Below are 22,611 nucleotides of genomic sequence, written 5' to 3'. Positions count from 1 at the left end.
TTCTACTGACTCGGTGGAATTCCTAGACAGTTCCAACGGCCTTTTTTCTTCCTTCCTGCTTTCTTTCCTTCCTTCCTTTCCTTGCTTTCTTTCTTTCTTTCTTTTTTTTTCTTCAGGAAAAGCAGACCCTCAATTCATAGGGAATTGCAAAAGGCCCCAAACAATCAAATTCACTTTGAAAGAGAAGACTAAAGTTGAAGAACTCATGCTTCATGATGTCAAAAGTTGCTTAAAAGGTCCTACAAAAAGACAATAAACAAAACAGCTTGGTACTGGCATAAGGACAGGCACATGAACCAAGGAAACAGAATACAGTGCCTAGAAATAAACCTTCACAGATGGGGTCAATTGATTTTTTTTTTTTTTTTTTTTTTTTTGCCTCCAGGGTTATCGCTGGAGCTCAGTGCCTGCACCATGAATCCACTGCTCCCGGAGGCCATCTTTTTTCCACTGTTGTTGTTGCCGTTGCTGTTATTATTCTTGTTGGATAGGACAGAGAGGAACTGAGAGAGGAGGGAAAGGTGGGGGGGGGGGGAGGAGATAGACACCTGCTTCACCGCTTGTGAAGTGACCCTCCTGCAGGTGGGGAGCCGGGGACTTGAACTGGGAACCTTGTGCTTTGCATTATGTGTGCTTAGCCCAGTGCGCTACCGCCTGACGCCCTTCAGTTGATTTTTACAAGGACACAAGGAGAAAAAAACAGTGCTAGGAAACTGTGGTACCAGGGATCAAACCCAGAGCCTCATAGCATGCAAGGCCTGCTCTCTACCTGCTGAACCATCCCCCTGACGTGTGCTAGGAAACTGGATATTCGCGCAAAACAACGAAGCTGAACCCCTGACTTATTTACACCTTATATAAAAACTAATTCAATACGGCTCAAGAACATATTGTTAGAGAAAAAGAAACACTGGAGGAAAGCTTTACGGCATGGGACTTGGGGCACCTTCATTTCATGGATATAACACCCAAAGCACAGACAACAAAAGAAAAACTAAGTAAATAGAACTTCATCAAAATGTAAAACTTTGGAACTACCTTGCTTCACCTTAGGGACTGAGTTAAAATGAAAATAACTTAGATTTTACAGCTACCACCTCTTAAAGGAAATCACATAGCCACTGGTGAATCTCGGCAAACATAATCAGGGAGTGAGAGGCGTGAGGGAGGGACCCCCCAGACTTCAGAAGCCGTGCTTAGGGACCTCCACAAGTGTGGCTATGGAGGGGGAGCTATTTCAGATTGTGCTCCAGATAAACTAGGAAGAAAAATTGAGCCCAGGTGGTGGTGCACCTGGTTGAGCGCACACATTACAGTGTGCAAGGACCCAGGTTCAAGTCTCTGGTCCCCACCAACAGAGGGAAGGCCTCACGAGTGGTGAAGCAGGGCTGCAGGTGTCTCTCTGTCTCTCTCCCTCTCTATCTCCCCTTCCCCTTCTCAATTTCTCTATGTTTCTATCCAGTAATTAGTTAATTTTTTAAAAAGCAAAGATAAATCATCTGAAAATTCAACAAAATACAGCCAAGATCTCTCCAGAAACTCCCTAAGCCACAGCCACAAAGTTATGACTGCTATCGTGATTCCATCCTAAACTCCCTGAACCTCACCTTTCCTGAACCCTACCTCACCAGGGAAAACTAGAAACAGGCTGGGGGAATGGACTGACCTGCCAACATCCATGTTTAGCAGAGAACTACGGAAGCCAGACCTTCCACCTTCTGCAGCCTGTAAAGAAATTTGGCCCATACTCCCAGAGGGATAAATGTTAGAGAAAGATGACCAGAGGGTTCTTAACTCCAATTCCATCAGGACTCAGAGAGAGAAGAAGGGGGAAAAAAAGAATCTACCTGTGAAAGCTGACAAATTGGAAAAGTAGTACCTTGACACTAATAAAAGTAGATTTATCTACAAATTTAAAAAATAATGAATTGTCCTTTTTATTATTTTTCTTAAAAAAAATAAAAATTTTGTGCATCAAAGGATGCTTTAAAAAAAGTGAAAGAACAATCCACAGAATGGAAGTTATTGCGAGTCACGTAACTTAAAGGGACTTCAGTGCAGAGTAGATAAAAGACTACAACTCAGCAAAAAGAAAAACGACAGAGGACTTGACTAGACACTTCTCCAAAGAAGTCCCAAATGACCAACAGGCACGTAGAAAGATACCATCAGGGGGTCAGGTGGTTAAGTGCAACGGGTTAAGCGCACATGGCACAAAGCACAAGGACCGGCGTAAGGATCCCGGTTCGAGCCCCTGGCTCCCCACCTGCAGGGGAGTCACTTCACAGGTGGTGAAGCAGGTCTGCAGGTGTCTATCTTTCTCTCCCCCTCTCTGTCTTCCCCTCCTCTCTCCATTTCTCTCTGTCCTATCCAACAACAACAACATCAATGGCAACAATAACAACAACAAAATGGGAAAAAATGGCCTCCAGGAGCAGTGGATTCACAGTGCAGGCACCAAGCCCCAGCAAATAACTCTGGAGGCAAAAAAAGAAGAAGAAGAAGAAAAAGGAGGAGGAGGAGGAGGAGGTGGTGGAGGAGGAGAGGGAGGAGAAGGAGAAGGAGGAGGAGGAGGAGAAGGAGGAGGAGAAGGAGGAGAGGGAGAGGGAGTGGGAGTGGGAGAGGAAGAGGAAGAGGAAGAGGAAGAAGGAGAAGGAGGAGGAGAAGAAGAAGAAAAGAAGGAGGAGAAGGAAAAAGGAAGGAAGGAAGGAAGGAAGGAAGGAAGGAAGGATGGAAGGAAGATCATTAGACATCAGAAAAGTACAAGTCAGATCCACTTTGTAGCTACCAGAATAACTTTTTTTGTTTTTTCCAATTTAGAGAAATAATCAGTGTTTGGTGAGGATGTGGAGAAATATGGGAACCCTAGCACATCGCTGGTGGGAATATGAAATGGTACAGATCATGGAAAGCAATTTGGTGATTCCTCACTCAGTGAAGTGTAGGACCACCAATGAACCGGCAGTTCCACCCCTCGCTTTACACCAAAGGGGGCTGCAAGCAGGGGCTTGAATAGGTATTGTGCGCCACCGTTCACAGCAGCGGTATTTACAGTCACTAAAAGGAAACAACCAGGAGTCCATGAATAAATAAATGGTGGGTTTTGAATGTAACAGAGGCACAAATACTATCACGTACACTTAACAGAATACTTCTCAGCAAATAAAAAGGAGTGAATTTCTAACATGGTTAGACCTTATAAGCAGTACACTAAGTGAAATCAATTGAATTCAAAAGACCAAATATTATTTTAGTTCATGTGTATAAAGTACCTAGAAGAGGCAAATTCGGAGACAGACGGCAGAAAAGGTGACCTGAAGCTGGGCAAGGAGGAGAGGGGAGGGGCCTTATTCTTTCTGTGCACAGTCTGTCTTGGGGATCATGAAAAGAAAATTACAGTGTTGATGGGTACTGCACTGTGTGCGAGTACTTCTTGCCACAGAGCTATGCAATTATAAAACGGCTTCAGAGCAGGAAGATGGCCGTTCACCACACAGGAGCGCCACTGACAGCCCCAGAGGATGCTGGGTGATGCAGCAGTGCTGTGGTGTCTCTGCTCTCTTTCTTTTTCTCAACCCCAATATAAGGGGGCAGGGGACTCTGCCAGGAGCAGTGGATCGCACCTGTACAACGCCCTAGCAGTAAATATATTTTCTCTGTACATTATATATTTTACTATAATTTTTAAGATTTGCTCTTTCCTTCAGCCATTTTTCTCTATAATTCAAATTTTCTTCCAGTAACTGGTTGGATAGAAAAAATGAATTGTATGCTTTTAACAGTACTAAGCACGTGGTTCACCAAATGTTTCCTTTTTCAAAAAAAAAATTATAAAGACAGAAAAGCAGAAAGGGAAAGAAACAGTGAAATAATATATATATATATATATATATATGGCGCTGAAGTGTCCCTCACTGCTGTGGGAGCCAGGCTCAGAACAGGTTTGCCCAGAGGCAAAGCAGCGCCCTAGCCCCCAACCTTTCCTTTCTGGAGAGGATTTAAGCCAGTTTACAGAGAGCTGACTTATCAAGGGACCCCAAGATAAAGAAATAGTCATTGTGGATGACTTGAAAAGGTCCTGGGCAAGAGAGACTGCTCCTCAGGTTGAGTGGCTGTCTAGCATGTGCCCCAGATTCAAACCTCACGGGAGGAGCTGTAGTAGGGAGGAAGCCTCAGTGCTGTGGTGTCTCTCCTTCAGTCTGCCTCTGAAAGAACAAAGTGGCCTAGAGCAGTGAAAGCATCCCAGTTCCACTAAAGAGAGAGAAAGAGGGGAGAGGGAGGGAGAGAAGACGAAGAAGAAGGAAGAGAAGGATAAGAATTACTTTTTCTCTGCAGAGATAAAAGCTAGTATATCCTTATTAAACATCTGGGCTTGGACTGGCCATCAGCTACTCAGCCCACAGGGGGGCCCTGCATGGGGTGCCATTTCTCTACCTGGGCACCAAATGAGAGGCCCCTTGGATTGTGATAATCTGAAAATGTGATAACCTTCATAATTTGACCTTCAACCACTGAATTAAAATGGAAGTGGCAACTGAAGAATCTCCCTTAAACCTGACTAGCGAGTCTTAATTTATGCTTTAAAGAGCACCAGGCCCGCCCCAGAAGGTCTTGCTGTGGGACCTGACACTGCACACCAGGGCTCTTCCACAGGACTCCAAAGGACCCCCTCTCCTCTCTCTAACAAGTAAATAAGCCGGCAGGGAGATCAAATAACTCACTAAAAAAGAAGATATAATTTTTTATCTTCCTTTTTACAGTCTCATACCCACTTCCGCTGGGAATAACAAAGTCTGAATTCTTATGCAACACTTATCTAAATGTGTCGATTTTATCTGATTGATGAATTTTGCTAACAAAAGGCAACGCAAGGAAATCTTTTATGACATATTTGGCCCATTCACAGGGCTGGAGCTTTAATTTAACCAACTTGAGAATTCTGAGGGAGCTGCAGGTGTTGGATCTGAAAAAAAAAAAAATCATAAACGGGAAGGCATATCAATCTTTATGACAGGGAAACAAAAACACTCTACTTGCTTGCCCTCCACCGGCAGCAGGAGAGGTGGAGTGCAGGATATTGTCTGGGGCTGCATAGCAAAGAGGAAGCCTCGCTGTCGCCCAGTGACCGCTGTTTACTATTGATCAAAAGGCGCTGGCCAGGGAGGAAAGAGAGGAACTGATAAAGCAGCGAGGCGGGCCGGCACTGTGCGCAACAAGGACACCTTCTCATTTCCCCTGCTGCATCGGCAGAGTTGTTCCTGTGGCTGCCTGAGCAACCAGCCAGGTGGCTCTCCGTCCCCTGGTCCCATCCCCTCCCTGCCCAGCAGCACTGCCACCGTCCTGCCCCCGTGGACCGCTTCTTGTGGGCGTGCTGACCAGAAGCAGAGCTGATGGCCCGACCAGGCCTGCTAATGCCTCAGTGTACAGATCTGCCCAGGCCGCTCGTCTCCCTCTACAGCCTGAGTCTTCTCTCAGGTCGCTCGCTCTCCCTGGGGAAAGAGAGTGGCCTCACAGTGGCCCCTCCCTGGTCCTCTGCTGTGTCTCGGTCCTCCATGTCAGGACACCCTCCACCCAGTCAGCCATTTCTGTATGGTCAACCTCTTTCCAGTACAGCTCCCAACCTTCCACAAGATGCAACTGCAAACGGCCTCACATAAAACGCTGTCAAGATCCTTTGTGATTTGGCCTGGCCTGGTCTTCCCGCCAACAGGAAAAGTCATCCTTTCTTCCACCCACCCATCCATCCATCCATCCATCCATCCATCCACACATCCACACATCCATCTATCCATCCGTCCATCCATCTATCTGTCCTTCCATCCGATTCTCTATGTCTCTGAAGCAGAAGCTCAAGTTCTCTTTTTGCTGATCTGCTGCAGTGCAGTAGAAGTGAGGGGCAGATCTCCGGTCTCTCCTGCAGCAAGGCATGGCCAGTCTGAGCACAGAGGGCTGCATCTGTTTAGCACCAGTGGGCAGGTGTGTGCCCCACCCCCAGGTCCTGGCTGGACAGTGGATCTCCCTATGAATCCACGCATGGCAGGGTGAGGCCTTGTCTCGTCCACATGGACAAGTGCGGGCTCTCGTTCCGGGTCCCCGCCTGGACTTCCCGCACAGCGGGCCCAGTGCCCAACAGACAAGAAGCAGTTTGTTTATGTCCCACAGGGTGGAGTGACCTGGGTTTCTGAATGAGGTGCACAGCCGCCCCACAGTTCACACTGGGAAATTACCTGAGAAATTAACTCCCACTGTCTTTTTCTAAATTATTTTCTTGCAAGAGAAAGAGACCCAGAGCATCTCTGTGACATACACAGCGCTGGTTATCAAGCTTGGGATCTCACACTTCTGAGCCCTGAGCCCACTGCACCACCTTCCAGGCCTCAACTTCCCGTTACTGTATACTCCCAGACTCCGTGGCCTCTCGCAAGGGCACTCCAGCCTCTACTCTCAGTGCCAAAAGGGCCAGGGAAGCTCCCACAAACTACGAGGCCAGCCTGGCACTGGGCTGCCCAGTTCACGTAAGTGAGGCAAGGGTTCCCCAAAACCTCCTTCCCCTTAGCAGACCTACTTGGTGTTCTCTAGGGTCTTCTGCATTTTCTTGGTCATCTTCTCAATGGTTGCCTGTCTCTTCCCTTCAGGCAAGAGGTCTGTCTTGTTCAGCACCACGACCAGCTTCTGGCAGGCGATCTGCCCGATCACCAGGCATTCCGCCGACTGCGTCTGCATGCCCTTGGTCACATCGATGACCAACATCATCAGGTCAATGATCTGGGCCCCTGGGGGAAGAAAAGGAGAGGAAAGAGTAAGTCCTGCCGAGGGCTGCCCTGTGCCTGCCTGTGGGCGCACACAAATGGTCAGGGCAATGCGCGAGAGAGCTGTGGAGAAGGCAGCTCCGGACTCTCACTCTCTCCCGTTCTCCTTCTCCAAATCATAATAAAAAAAGATGCCGAGTCATTTAGTTTGAAATAAAATATTCTTAAAGAGTGGGTGGAGGGGCCTGGGAGGTGGCTCAGCCAGCACAGTGTATCTCCCCAGGCTTAGCCTCCAGTGCTGTTTCTGGATTTAAGAACAGTGGATGGAGTGGGCAGTGGTCATGCTTCCCAGCTCCAGGCCACTGGCTGGGTACGTCAGCCTGCGGGGTCCCACTGTGCCCCACAGCCACCAGCAGGCCAGCACGCAGGCTTGTCCGGAAACAGGCCAGAAACTCTCAGCTAAAGTGCAGTGGGGCTGGGCAAGTCCAGCCACCGTGCCTGTCTACAGCACCAGTGGTGTTATTCCACCCACCGAGGAGAAAACATCCAAATAGGACAAGTTCAGAATTAGACCCGCCAAAGGCCTAGAGGTTGTTCTTGTCAAGAGAGAGAGAGAAAATCTGAAACAATTAAAAGAGAACTGTCTCCTCTACAGCTTCTGGGTCTTCTCCTAGGACTTCTGGTTCCGCCAGTCATCCTATGCTTAGAGCCTATGTGCTCTTTCTGTCAGCCCTTCTGTTCTGCTTAAGGGAGGAGGGACATCTGGAGGGACGACAGAAGCAGCCAAGGTTCAACCACATCTGTGCAAAGTACCAGACACGAGTGCTCTGTGTGTGACCTTTGTGAGCATGGCCTGATGCAGTCACACCTGAGCTGCGTCACAACAGGTGAGCAAGCTAGAGACAATAAATATAAATTGCAGAGCAGTCAGTAAAAGGAAGACAGATGGTAGGTGACCAGTGGAGGAATTGTCTTTTCTTAATTGGACTAGGAATATTCTCACTCCCCCCAAAAAAGGGGGGGTGATTTGAGGGTTCTAGGAACATGTAAATACTTTTCTCATTGTTCCACAGGGGTTTTGAGGACCAAACTGTCACTGGGGAGGCCGTGGGGGTGGCTCTGTGGGTAACATTCATGACCACACCATGCTGCCCGGCAGGAGGGAGGCGTGGCAAGGATGTCACTTTTCTGTTGGCTCACAGATGGGTGCACTGGTCAGCTCCTTAGTCCTCACAAGCCCGTAGTTTTGATGGCAGGGGTAAGGCTCAGTGTTGGGGGGTTATGTGTTCTAGCCTACAGAGCAACTGGCCCCAATAGCCACCAGAAACCGCACACTGCCTACCACTCACTCACTCTACTACTTCAAAAACAAGCAACTATTAATAGAATGTAAGAAGAAAAATAATGGACCACTCACAGAATCCTACTGTCCTCCTGCTGAGGTTCCCCCTCCCCGTCCTATGGCTAACGCCAACCCCCAGGCTGGGCCCTCTTCCACAGTCAACACACTCTGCCTTTCCACCAGCCTGCACTTCGTGGCCCAGCCCTGTGCCTCTCCTCCAGCCTCAGGGCCTCAGAGCTAAGCACCTCAGTCCAGCCCAGCTCAGGAGGTGCCACCACCCACCCGGTTCCAGGCCCTTACAGCCACGAGTGAACCCATGCCGTGTCACAGGGCTGTGAGGCCAGGTGCTGAAGCGGGTGGGGTAGAGCCTGTGGGTGAGTGGTCAGAGCCCGCTGGGCCCAACACTGGTGAGCTAAGCTGCCCTCACAGAGCTACGGTTACCATCTCCTCTGGCTTACTCCAGGATTTGTCAAGAGTAACCCCCAATATGTGGGCTCCCTCTAAAACCTACACGCCATTCCAACCCCAAGTACTGCTGACCCTGCTTTGTAGATAAGGCCATCAGGCCTTAAGAAGAATTTTTAAAAAGTCAGGTGCAAACTCTGGGTTACACAGCAAATGCCTGATGCCACAGAGCTGCACGGCTAGTATGGGCCCAGCCCTGCTCAGTTGCTTGTCTGTTCCCAACCTCCATCCATCCACCCCCCACTTTAAGCTCAGAGTCAAGACCCTTTCCTGTTCATTCTGATCCTTCCATGTCTTGCTCTGTTCCTGCTCCTCTCAGCCTCGCTCAGGGGCTTCACCCCCAAAGCCCTTCACCCCCACCCCCCGGCTCTGCTCAGAGCACACAGACCGAGGCCTGGCTCTTCAATCTGTCTTCACAGCAGCCAGCATGCAACCCAGTTTGAGAATGGTTTCATGAGTCTCTGTACGACAGAACCCAGCAGACAGTGTCTCCCCAACCTCCTTGATTTAGTGATGGGACCTGTCCCCTCCTCGGAGACCCAACCTCCCAGTGGCATTTGGAACTATCCTGCACACTCTGTCTTGCTCTGCTGGCTGGCCAGGAAGGACTTGGGCCTTCCACAGGGTCGGTCCATCTCACTGCTGATGCCTGCTGGGAGTCCTGGGAGGTCCTTGGGAAAATGAAACTAAACTGGCAGTGCCAGGAAGGGGGTGGGGGCCAGCCTGGATCCTCAGAGGCTGCTGGGGGTTCATCCACAAGCCGGCTTTGTTGCAGGGCTCTGCACAGACCCACACCAGCGCGGCCAACACCAGCGACTTCTAATGGGACCAGAGGTCACGCCACTTGGCTGGCCCCACTGAGCAGCAGGGCACTGCTGGAAACCAGGGGTCAGCGCCGGGCAAATGCCCACTGCCCGGCAGCAGCTCTCAGCTACTCTCGCCCCTTCATCAAAACGTTTGATCCGACAGCAGGAAGTGACATAACTAGCCAGCCTTGTCTTTTTCCCAAATCCCTAGTATTGCCGCAGAATGAATCAAACAGTGTCCGCCCCAATTCCCACGAACCCAGGGTAGGAAATCATTCTGAGATGAGGGGGCCAAGGGGAGCAAGTGGGTGGGAAACACAAGTCAAAAACAGCGAGGCTCACAAATGGGCCTCTATCCTTTGCGTCTATCAGAGCTTTCATCTCGCTGTGCTGGCTGCAGAACCCTTTAAGGGTTTGCAGAGCAATCAGAAAGGGGCTAAGGCTTCTTGGTGCTTTTTAAAAAAAAAAAAAAAAATTACCAGTTTCCAATTCTACATTATATATCTTGATCATGTCAGAAATGAAGATGAGGGGGAACCGACAAAGACCAGCAAGTAACCGAGTGTCAGCAATCTGTGAGACGCGATCTTTCTTCCAGGACCAGAGTGGGGAGAACAAAAACAAGGAGTGGGGGATATAAGAGCATTTCATCTGGAGAAACTAAACACAGAAAGTCTCAACATATTTCAGCAACCTCAAAATCAGATATTTAATCAAGATTTCATTTTATAATCAAGAGCCACGCGCCTTCTAAAAAGAAGAAATAGTATTAAATTTCAAATAAAGGAAGACTTTTCTTTTAACCAGACTTATTAAATATACAACAGACCGTGTGAATGCACTGCTCTGGGCAGTAGGAAACTGCAGTGGCAATTATCAGGACCATTTGCCAGAGACGTTCAAGGCCTGCGAGCCTCAGTTTCCTCGCGTGTGTCGGGAGCAGCGACGGAGCTGGCCACTGGACCTCACTGAGTGGGAGCAGGGACGGGCGCAGGGCTCAGAGGCACCAGGCACTATCGGGGGCCTCGATGTCCTCGCCTGCACCTCAGAATCTAAGCAGAGGCCGCAAGAATGAGCTGGTTCTCCATAAGCAGGAACGGCACTTCCTCTCTAGGTACTGAGCCACGCCCCCAGCGCAGCCCACTTCTCCCCTAGTCCAGGAACACACATGTGGACAAAGACCAAATGGAGGGTGGAGGAAAGCAGGGGTGGCCAGGCCCAGGGCCCCAGTGTGCAGGGAGCTCTCCTGCCCCAGGCACAGGTGCTGAGTCTCTCAACATTTGTGCTGTCCCACACCGCTCATTCCCGGAAGAGCAATGCATCTGACAGGCTGGAGGCCCCGGCCAGGCCTGGATGGGGACAGGAGGCTAACGAACGCCCAGTCACTGGAGGAAGTCCGGGGACCCTGACCCTTGTCTTTACCAGGCAGAGAGTTTTGTGAGCAGCTTCAGGGTGGGCAGTCTCCTAGCATACCGCCTACCTTCTCTGGCCTCGACTTCTTCCTCTAAAACGGGGTGAACAACCAACCCATCTAGACTTCTACTGACCTTGTGGGAAGTTACAGACACATATACAGGAGAGCCCAGGGGACTGGTGTCGTTTGATCTGGGGCAGGTGACAAGGGGACCCATGCAGAGGGCACCTGGCAGCTGCGCAGCCTTGAGGACACACGCTTCTGGATCCTCTGGAGCCTAAGATTGTCCTCTGGGGAGTGCCGGTGTCAGAGAGAACACCTTAAGGTGTAAGGCAGGTTTCCAGGGTCCCCCTGGAGCACACTAGGAGCTCAAGAAATGGAAGGAATTTTTATTTATTTATTTATTTATTTATTTATTTATTTATTTATTTATTCCCTTTTGTTACCCTTGTTGTTTTTTATTGTTGGATAGGACAGAGAGAAATGGAGAGAGGAGAGAGGAGACAGGAGGGGAAGACAGAGAAGGAGAGAGAAAGATAGACACCTGCAGACCTGCTTCACCACTTGTGAAGCGACTCCCCTGCAGGTGGGGAGCCAGGGACTTGAACCAGGATCCTTACGCTGGTCCTTGAGCTTTGTGCCATGTGTGCTTAACCCACTGTGCTACCGCCCGACTCCTGGAAGAAACTTTTAATACCAGTGTTTCTCTCCCCAAGACCAATACCAGAAGAGCTCAGAAGGTTGCCATCTTCTTTCCTATGACTCACAGGTCCCCCCCCCCCCCCCAGTCCCCACACCCTCTGCAGGCACAGGGAGCGGAGGAAGCCTGACAGCAGCAAGGAATGAAACAACTAACCCAGCAGCGTTCAGGAGGCCCCTCAGAGGAGCTTCTGGAAAGGGCCTCAGAGGGCCAAGAGCACTGTCCACTCTTGGGCAGAAAGCCCTCACCGTTAGAGCTGGGCTCCTCCACGCCAGCAAGGAGATCCTGGGGAGGCAGGACTGCACACCTCTCCAAGCCACCAAGGCCCCAGGACATGCAAACAGTGACACTTCGGGCTCCTGCTCTCTTGGTAAACAGTGCATCATAATGGAACAGCAGTATCAGACATCCCAAGTGGCACTGGTGACAAGCAGGAGTGGAGCTGACCTTGTGTCCAGCAAGAAATCTAAAAGCAGCAGGCACAGACAGAAAGACAGACAGCAGCTTGGGAGCTGGACTGGAGCTGAGCGCTGGGCTCTGGGCGGCCCACAACTGGTGGCAAGCTACCAGCTTCACTGGGCCTGAAGCCGCTGTGCCCAGCTTTGCCCTGCTCCCCACAACTCCCTACTGCCTCCTTGCCTGGCACTGATACCCCCAGCCCGGCCGCTGCCGGGACTTCTGCTTCACCTGTCAGATTAGCTGCACGCTCTGCAAGCCCCAATGTGGAGACTCTCCCATTTCAATAAGGAGAAAGCTGGAGTCTGGTCCCACACAGTAAACAGCAGAAGCAGGGCTAAAACCCCGGGCTATCCGACTCCAGAATTTCTGTGTTTTCTCCTGCCAGCCGCCTGCTGGCCTGAGTCCGGCATTCCCGAGTCTGAGTCTCCGGGGAGCCCGCCGGCATCCCGAGGAGCAGGTGGGGAAGGCCCATGGCCAGGAAGAGGAAGGGGAGCAGACGAGGTGCAGAGACACTGCCAGTGTCCTCCCGGCCTGGCCCTCCTGCACTGCTAGTGGGGCTGAGGCAGACATTCATCACCAGCCCAGCAGAGAACATTGAGAGCCATGTCGGCAGGGGAGCAACAGGGGAAACAACAAAGGGAGCCCTTGTGAGGGACCAGAGAGGAAAATAAACAGCAGCAGCAGACAAGATAGCCGGCAGGCACACAGAGGCGCTGGCCCCTGCACCAACCAATCAATGTAAAACCCCAGGGGGCTCAGGACGCTGTGCTGGGGAGCTGAGGGAAGTGGCTTGCCTTCTCTGGGCCTCGCACAACTGGGACACGGGCAGCCACGCAGACAACCAACACCGTGCCTGCACCACACCGTGCCTGCACTGAGCACATAACCGACCCCAAACAGGACACAGTTCTAAACACTGAAGTTCTGGGTGGGCGGGGAGAAAAACAGAATTTTTTTTTTAAAGGGAATTGGAAGAAAGCACTTGAAATGAGAAAAATTTTATAGTCTTCAAAGAAAAAAAGAAAGCCTAGATAAGATGCAAAGCCCAGAAAGAAGAAAAAAAAAACAAACATAAAACGGGAGGGAGGACAGAGTGACAGGTTTAGCAAAATAAAAATCAAATATTTCTGCATAGAAAGGAAAAACCATCACAAAGGTCAGAGACGAATGGGGAGAAAAGCTTCAAAAGCACACACCAGGCAGGAAGGACTGTTTTCCTGAGGCTCTGAAAAGCTTTTCAAGTTGATGGTGAAGAGTCACCATCCGGTCACAACCCGCTCACACTCTGCTGGTGCCCTGGGAACCTCCTGCCTGCCAGGCCCCGGTGGGGGGGGGGGGACATTGGCTCAGAGCGGGAGGACAGAAGAGAACCCTTACAAGGACAGAAGAGAACCCACTGTGAGCCAGTGGGCTCAGTCTAGACACGAAAGACAAAGATAACTGGTGAATTTTACTGAGGGCCAAAGATGGTCCCCGTCATGGAGAAAGACAGTAGGAACCTGGAGCCGAGGAGACACGGCTGGGCTGCAATTTCTACTCCGCTGCCGGGACAGGCCTCCAGGAGAAGTCAGTGTGTGTCTCAACAGGCACTCGCCCAGAAGAACGTTCCAGGCAGAGAACAAGGCCGAATGTGCATGAGGGGTCTGAGGACGAGCAGGAGGCTGGGTGGTTAAAGAGGCATTAGACAGAAAGTGGGGGCACAGATGTTGGGCAGTAGTGCAGCCGGTTAAATACACATAGTGCTCACTATGTGTGAGGACTGGGCTCGAACCCCCGCTCCCCACCTGCAGTGAGGACGCTTTACGAGTGATGCAGGTCCGCAGGTGTCTATCTTTCTCTTTCCCTCGCTATCCCACCCTCCCCTCTCAATTTCTCTCTAATACATCAAGTGGGGGGGATGGCCATCAGGAACAGTGGACTCAGTGTGGGCACCAAGCAAAAAAAAAGGGGGGGGAAAGGGGGGAGGGGGAGAAAATGGGGGCCGGAGGAAGCAGTACAGATCACTCAGACACAAAAGGAGGTCCCCTGCCTTAGCAATCACAAGGAAAGTGAGAATGAAGTGACATGGAGACTCTGGTTCTCACCTAGTGGGCTGACAGAGTAACAGAGCGTGAGAGAAAGGGGCTGGGAGACGGCCAGTTCTTCCTTTACACACATGCACACACGGGACAAGTCTGGGTCAGAACCTGCACTCGCAGGGGGACTCTGGGTCACAGAAGCAGGGAGAGGCACCCTCACTTCACATCAAGCTATGTAGTTCCAGAATCCCAGTTCTTACCCAGAAGGTCAGGCTGTTCAAAACACCCATGCCACCCAGGATGTGGGGAAACTGAGTCCTGCCCATCTGGGATACGCTGACTACCCCTTTGGAAAGCCACTCTAAAGCCACCTGGCGGTCCCCACCAGAAGTGCCCCGTGGCCCAGCAATGCCCCACACACAAGGAGGTATATATGAGGATGTCAAAGGTACTTGCAAAACCTTGGGAACGGCCTCCCTGCTTGCCAGGAAAGAGCAGTCACCTATATGCCAGACTATGGCAAAATAGCACACAGCCAGCAAATAGCAGAGCGGCTCTACACTCCCTAGCGCAGCTCTCACCAAGAGAGTGAGCACACTACAGTTCCCCTTCTTCAGCCCTTCTGTGAGAAATACAGGCTTCAAAGTCCTGTCCTTGGGATGTTCAGAAGAAATGCGTCCAGTGGTTTGTCCCGGGCCAGTCTGCCAGGTAAGGGATGCAGGGGTGCTTGCTTTTACTGTGTGAGTCGCGGATGTATATCACTGATTCCAAAACTGAACAGTTACTGTTCATGCTGAACAGTGAGTGCTGCTGTTGCTGGAAAACCAGGGTCATTTGCCACAAGTAAAGAAATGCTTGTAAATACCAGAAGGAGGAGGAGGAGGAGGAGGGGGAGGGGGGAGGGGAGAGGGAGGGGGAGGAGAAGGGGAAGGAGGAGGAGGAGGAGGAGAAGGGGAAGGAGGAGGGGGAGGAGAAGGAGAAGGAGGAGGAGAAGGAGAAGGAGAAGGAGAAGGAGAAGAAGGAGGAGGAGGAGGAAGAGGAGGAGGAGGAGGAGGAGGAGGAGGAGAAGGAGAAGGAGAAGAAGGAGGAGGAGGAGGAAGAGGAGGAGGAGGAGGAGGAGAAGGCACTCCGGTGGTTCCTCACGAGAGCCCAGTGCTGCCAAAGGTACACAGGTGTGGTTAACACCAGAGGTGGCTCAAGGTGGAGTGCAGGACTTAAAAACAATCCCTGGTAGCACATATGCCAGAGTGATGTTCTGGTTCTCCCTCCCTCTCTTTCTTCCTCTCTTCCACTCATAAATAAATCTGAAAGAGAGGATGAGATGGGGGAGTTAAAGTTCTAGGCACCAGAGACTCTCTTTCTTGGGTTTGGGATTCAAAGAGCCCAGAGGAGGCAATGGCTGTCTCACTGCCTGTCACTAGCGGTCGTCCCTCGTCCTGCACCTGCACACAGTCACCTCAGACACCGTTCTCTCCTACACGCTCCCAAACCGCCTGCATTAGAGCCACATATAACAATTATGTGTGTGGGGCAGGGGGAGGCTACAGAGAGACTCGAGTAGACACTCAAGCATTTCTCCTCGATGCTCATACAGACACTAGTGGCATCTTGCCCCTCTCCACGCAAAGACAGCCAAGAAGCTAATGCCAGAAGAGGGAAATGGGGGTGTCTGGATTCAGGGAGAGCGTGAATCAAAGTGGGGTTCCCCATCTGTGCGCCACCCTTCCTCCCTTCCCTTCCCTTCCCTTTCCTTTCCCTCCCTTCCTTCCTTCCTTCCTTCCTTCCCTCCCTGCCTGCCTTCCCTTCCTTCCTTCCTTCCTTCCTTCCTTTCCTGGATTTCTGCTATGCATCCTGGCACGACCCCCACTTCTGTTCACCTATGTGTGGTCACATCAAGTCATGGGGGGGGGGGTGGATTCAGCTGAGTTAACACCAAAAAGGATTCACAGGATGGGGAGCTCTCGCGTACAGGATATATGAGGCCCTGGGCTCGAGGCCCAGCACAAGGAAGCACTATGGATGATAACAGGGGGAGTTCCCTAGGTGATGGGGTACTGCTGTGCCATCTCTCTCTCTCTCTCTGTCTCTGTCTCTCCCTCATCCCTCTCTCTGTCTTTCTCACTTGGAAAAACAGGGAGCACCAAGGTGCCCACAAGTCCGGGTCAGAGGACTGGGGAGGTGACGGTTGCTGCCGGCTTCCTTTGCAGACAGGGCAGACGTGACTCTGCAGGGCCCCGGCTCCCCGACCTCACTGGGGGGCTGTGCCTCTCTGCTTCCTAAAGCTACTGTGTCATAGTCTATCTGAGGGTAATCTTTTTAGCTGACTGTGCACAACAGTGCAACTCCTGTCCAAGGGCAGTAAAAAGGGGCAGAAAATGGAATTTGAAATGTAGAAATAAAATAATTGTGGGCCATGAGCTCTAATTTGATTTCATGCTTTACAAGGAAATGAAAGAAGGCTTCCTTAAAATGTACGGTTTCAGCTGGCTCCCCCCCACTCTGGACCCCCTCCCCCCACTTTTAACCATTTTAGGATTTCCTCCAGCACCGAAGAGAGAATAGGATTGTGGAAAATGTTCAGTTCTCAAGTGTCACTGCCACTCAGGGGCAAGCTGGATCTTAATGTGAACTTCCCATTCTGGGTAAGAGGAAATTCTTCAATTAATAAACCGGGTGTGCGGGGGCCAGGCTTTAAGGTTTAATCAATTTCATCTGTACTTAGGATAAAAAGACTGACTATTCTACTTTTCCCCCCTCGTTTTCCTTCTTTAAAAAAAATAATAAAATGAATGTTTTATTTTAAATTCTTTGAGGTTCGTATCTCCTGTTTCAGGAAATATTGTCTATTTCATGCAGTGAGTATGAAAACTCTCTCCCCCCTCCTTTCTGACTTTTGCTAAGAATCTTTTTTCAAAAATAACTAAGTTATCCTCTGCCCTCATATACTATAACAGCTTGGGAGATGATACGAATTATACAGGATTTTGGCAGACACCTTGGGTGGGGGGAGGGGGAGCGGGTAGGGGAAGAGAGACAGATCACCAAATATGGATGCAAGAACTTCTGGGCGCGACAGAAAGAGGCAGCTGAGGCAATGGGAATCAGGAGGAAAACCCTCCTCGGCGGCCTCAGCAAACAGCAGCAGCAGCGGCAGCATCTGAGAGGCCCAAACACCAGCTTCACCGGGGAAAGAGAAGCAGCCCAGAGTCCCACGATTAAACTGGGGCTCTCTGTGGCAGTACGGAATAAACATTCAGGCTGGCTGAGTAACCCCCAAATGGGGGCTTGCAGGAGGCAGTGGGTTGTTGCGGCTGCAGTGGTGTGGCTACTGGCTTAGCCAGGTCCACTCGGATTCTGGACAGAGATCATGGTCAGGCCCCACAGGAGAGGCTGTGGAGCCCAGGCCACGGGGAAGGCTGGGTCCACACTCCCCACGTGCCTGTGGTGGGATTTCACAAAACACCTATGCTGTCTGGGCCGGTCTCCTTATCTATAAAATAGAGATGCAAAGGGCCAGGTGGTGGGGCGCATGTGTTACAGTGCGCAAGGACCCGGGTTTGAGCCTCCGGTACCCACCTGCAGGGGGAAAGCTTTGCAAGTGGTGAAGCAGTGCTGCAGGTGTCTCTCTGTCTCTCTCCCTCTCTATCACCCCCTTTCCTCTTGATTTCTGGCTGTCTCTATCCAATAAATAAATATTAATAATAATAATAATAATAAAATGAAATAGAGATGCAATCACAATGAAGCCTTCAGAAAGTTAAGTGATTGACCTCTCACTTCGTGTGGATCATGGGAACTAAAGGGCCCAGTGTCACAGAGACCTGTGCGAGCCAGGGTGACCCGGGGATCACACTGCTCTCTCCAGGAGGCTAGAGGGAAAATGCGACCTTCAAGTCAATTGTTCTCACTAAATCTCTTTAAGTGCAGGTCCTACTGATGTGATTCCACTGCAAAATCTTCAAGAGAACCTCAAGGTGTATAACAACAGCTGCAAATCGAGATTCTGACCAACACTGGCCACAGAGCCAGGCATCCATCCATCCAAGTATGAGATACCCCAGACTCAGCACCAGGTACACAGTAGGTGCTCACAGAGAGAAGGGAAGGAAGGAGGGTGAAGGAGAGGCAGAGATGGGAAGCGTGTGATTCCAGACCACTCAGCTTACTGCTAGGACACCCTGGCCCGGCCCCAGCGTCTCCCACTAGACCTCCTCAAGTGACACCGAAGCAGGGCTCCTGTGACAAGCAGCCTGAGTGCCAGGGGACATCTCACCAGGCATCTTTCCACTTCTAAGAGCCAGGGATTCTGGGGCACACTTCTTGGGAGATAAAGGGCTAGAAGTGTTGGGAGATCCCCTCTTTGCTGGCCCAGTGGTCTTGCTCCAAGAGCCTCGGTCTTTCCCATCTGCAAAGTGGGGACCAGATATCATTGTCAGGACAGTGTGGGAGCAAAGGTAGTGGCTACAAACCATAGTAGGTGCTGGAGGACCGCGAGCAGGGATGTGACAGCTACTGAGGTTCCAGTTTTCATGACACATTCCAGCACTGGGTAAAGCCTGTCCCGAAATGCAGACAGTGAGGAGCAGTGTTCTCAGAAGTAAGAACTTGAGGGTCACACCTCAGACGAGCGGCGTGGGCCAGGGACAAGAGGAGCTGGGTGGCCAGAGGGGACCGGAGTGCCGCTGCCCCGTGGAGGGCACAGTTGAACCTCAGATGCAGGCTGCATGTCCAGACAGGAATGTGCTCTGCAGCAGCCAGATCTTCCACTTTTTTAAAGAGAAGCCAAAAATCTGGACAATTATAAGAGATCTGTCAGGTCTTTAAATATTGACAACCGATTCAAGAATGTTTAAACGGCATGGCCCAAACCAAACCCGTCCACAGGCCAAAGCCAGTCTGCAGCTCCCCAGTGTGTGGTCTCTGGAGGGAGTTTCCTCTAGAAAGGGAAGTTGGGAGAAACCAAGTAAACACCCAGCTCCTCTGCATTACCTATTCCAACCGGAAAAGCGTCCAGACTGGCCTGCTAAACTGGTGCAATTTGACAGCTCCAAGCCCTCTTGTCCCTTTCAAGTGCAGATTTCCAGACTGAGTCTCTAAATAGCTGCAGTAGCTAGAAAGTTGGAGGATGAAACCGAGCTATGGGGGGTCGGGCGGTAGCACAACTGGGTTAAGCGCACCTGGCACAAAGGGCAAGGACCAGCGCTTCGAGCCCCCGGCTCCCCACCTGCAGGGGAATCGCTTCACAGGCGGTGAAGCAGGTCTGCAGGTGTCTGTCTTTCTCTCCCCCTCTCTGTCTTCCCCTCCTCTCTCCATTTCTCTCTGTCCTATCCAACCACGACGACATCAACAATAACTACTACAACAATAAAAAAACAAAGGCAACAAAAGGGAAAATAAATTTAAAAAATAAATTTAAAAAAACAACCTAACAATGATTTTCCTGGATGAACGAAACAGGAAGATGTCAGAGACACCAAGCTGGAACCTCCTCTAGGACAGAAGTGACCCTCCCCAAGTCCCACAAGAAATAAGCTTTGTTACTACGCAGCTGTTAAGAACAATGAACACACCTTCTCTGACCCATCTTGGACAGAGCGAGAAGGAATTATGTTAAGTGAGCTAAGTCAGAAAGATAAAAATGAGTATGGGATGATCCCACTCCTCAACAGAAGCTGAGAAAGATCAGAAAGGGAAACTCAAAGCAGGATCTGACTAAATCTGGAGTAGGGCACCAAAGTAAAGATTCTGGGTTGAGGGTGAGGGTGAGGGCGAGGGTGAGGGCGAGGGCGAGGGTGAGGGTGGACATTCAGCTTCCTGGGGCGGCGGGGGTGGGGGGGTATGATGGGACACAGTCTTTTGGTGGTGGGAATGGTGTTTATGTACACTCCTATTAATTTGTAGTCATATAAATCACTACTTAATTAATATGAGAGGGGGAAATTTTACTGTATGTCTCAAACTTTTTAAAGCACAGACTAAATCTTTAATACATAGGCTGAGTCTTTGATATGTTGACTCTCTCAAAAGCCTAGACCAGGGAGAACAGAAGCAACCGGTGGCACCGCTATATACAAGATGCTGGGTATTATACAGCAAATCCTAGCAAAGGGACTTTTCAAAATAACCCAATTACCAAATAATGTGATGATAACAATAACTATCCATTGTCTTCTTGAACCCTAAGACAGCAGGAACCTCACATTTCCACTATAGAGCCTATATTTCTCCCAGTCCTGGAACCTTAGGGTGGGGGACACACTTTCCTGCATGCTTCTCTCAATTCCTATCAAATAATACTGCATCCTCCAATCACAACCTAATCAACCCAACGAGTGCCACCTCAGCATGCTTCACTTCAGACTGTGTCCAGAGACTTCAGGTGTGGAATGACAACCCTTCAGCTTCATTACTCGGGTGAGACCTTTCCTTTCATAGTATTCTCTAATTCCATCCCAGGTGGTTCACTTCCTAACAAAGTCCCAAAACCTAGATACAGACCAGGTCCCCTGAGATAGAGCATATGTTCACACGTGTCCATAAACTAGGGCAAAATATATACCTGAAAGCAGAAGTACACAAGAGTGTGCAGTGCGTACCCCCCAACACTTCATCTGCACTGTTCCAGCCTTTAGGTCCATGATTGTTCAACAATTTGCTTGGCTTTATATGTTAACTCTCTTTTCAGCCACCAGGTTTCAGATGCCAGCATGGTGCCGACCAGACTTCCCTGGACAGACGACCCCACCAGTGTGTCCTGGAGCTCTGCTTCCCCAGAGTCCCACCCCACTAGGGAAAGAGAGAGGCAGACTGGGAGTATGGACCGACCAGTCAACGCCCATGTTCAGCGAGGAAGCAATTACAGAAGCCAGACCTTCCACCTTCTGCATCCCACAATGACCTTGGTCCATACTCCCAGAGGGACAGAGAATAGGAAAGCTATTGGGGAGGGAATGGGATACAGAGATCTGGTGGTGGGAATTGTGTGGAGTTGTACCCCTCCTATCCTACAGTTTTGTTAATGTCTCCTTTTTGATTTTTTTTCTTTTTTTTAAATATTTATTTATTTCCTTTTGTTGCCCTTGTTGTTTTATTGTTGTAGTTATTATTGTTGTCATCATTGTTGGATAGGACACAGAGAAATGGAGAGAAGAGGGGAAAACAGAGAGGGGGAGAGAAAGACAGACACCTGCAGACCTGCTTCACCGCCTGTGAAGCGACTCCCCTGCAGGTGGGGAGGCAGGGGCTCGAACCTGGATCCTTACACCGGTCCTTGCACTTAGCGCCACGTGCGCTTAACCCGCTGCACTACTGCCCGACTCCCCTAATGTCTCCTTTTTTAAAAAAAAAAATAAATAATTTTTTTAAAAAAAGAAATAAGCCTTGTTAGCACCAAGAGATGACTCAGTGGGTAGAGTGCACACCTCACCAAGTATGAGGCTCTGGGTTCTATTCCTGGCACCCTGTGGGAGCACTATGGGCAACACCAAAGGGAACTTCATGGATGGTAGAATGGGTCTCTCTCTCTCTCTCTCTCTCTCTCTCTCTCTCTCTCTCTTTATCTATCTATCTATCTCTTAACTAAATCTTGAAAAAGAAAAAATGGGCACTGTCCATAGGGCTGGCATGTAACAAGGGGATCTGCACACATCAGCTCATGTAAGCCCATGGGGGCTGTTATCAACACCCCATTTTGTAGAGAATGACCTTAAGGCTGAGAGAAGTTTTACCCTGTGTGGAAGAGTATGGAGGTCAAGTTGGAGAACTGCAGAGCCGCCCACCCCAGGACTAGAAAGAATGGCAAGGAGGTGGAGCCTCACCTCTGCCAGCTCACCTCTCCCTGCTCCTCATTCAGCCCCAGTCAGTCCCGGGACCCTGGCACTCAGACACGTGCCTCAAGCATCCTCCCTTGCCATCCTGCCTCCCCTCCTGGCACCTCAGCCTGCAAATGCCAGCTCAGAGGCTGGGAGGGTGGTCCAGAGGTGGGTGCATGCCTTGCATGTCCAGAGCTTTGGGCCATCTCCCTGTAGCACATGAGAAGTGGTGGAGAGAGACTCTCTCAAAAAAAAACAAACAACAACAACAAAAAAAAGCCAGCAAATACAAACAGAAATAAGCAAGCAAACACTTGCCATAGTCCTCTCATGGTGCCTCAGGGTCCCACACACCCAGAGCATCCTGCTGTGTGACTAACACCCTTTCTCTGTGGGAGAGGAGCCAAGGTGGGCGTTCGATGATGGTGCATGGCGGACCAGGTGCCCCCAGAGCACCCCTGGGGAGAGAGTCTGAGTCTGCAGAATGACAGAGCCTGAGAGAGTGAACTTGGGAAACTGTTTACTGGGGAACAAGAGAAAGAAAAAGGGGAGACCTACTACAAAAAGCAAGTCAGATCAGCAGAATTCCTTCATGAAAAGGAGGTAATTAGCATATGGCCTGTGCTGCCAAGGGTGGCCACTGAAGCAAGCAATGTAAATGAGTTCAAGACACAATTAGACATTTTTCTGGACAGAGACAGAAGGACTGAAGAAGGCACGGCAGGTCACGTTTCATTCGGAGCAGCAGGAGCACATTTCACTGAGAGCCCTGAGCGAGGGGCCAGGGGCCCGGCCCAGGGGCAACAGGCAAGCAGATCCATCACTGGGGGAGCCTCCCCCTCCCCAC

At 50.5% G+C, this 22,611-nt stretch overlaps 1 protein-coding gene across 3 annotated transcripts in view; it reads right to left on the bottom strand.

Annotated features, from left to right (window-relative positions):
• Positions 1 to 22,611, bottom strand: part of EEFSEC (eukaryotic elongation factor, selenocysteine-tRNA specific) — a 247,760-nt gene that overhangs the window by 125,478 nt on the left and 99,671 nt on the right. The window contains exon 2 of one of the 3 annotated variants that reach the window (XM_007526878.3): positions 6,566 to 6,773. The exons of the other annotated variants lie outside the window; for them this stretch is intronic. Coding sequence (XP_007526940.3) covers positions 6,566 to 6,773 — 208 coding nt within the window. The remainder of the gene's footprint in view (positions 1 to 6,565; positions 6,774 to 22,611) is intronic. 3 annotated transcript variants of the gene reach the window in all.

Source organism: Erinaceus europaeus, chromosome 21 (genome assembly GCF_950295315.1).
Source record: "Erinaceus europaeus chromosome 21, mEriEur2.1, whole genome shotgun sequence".
In the NCBI taxonomy this organism is placed as follows: Eukaryota; Metazoa; Chordata; class Mammalia; order Eulipotyphla; family Erinaceidae; genus Erinaceus; species Erinaceus europaeus.
Note: the sequence above shows the minus strand (reverse complement) of the source record. Positions and strands in the feature narration are given on the sequence as shown.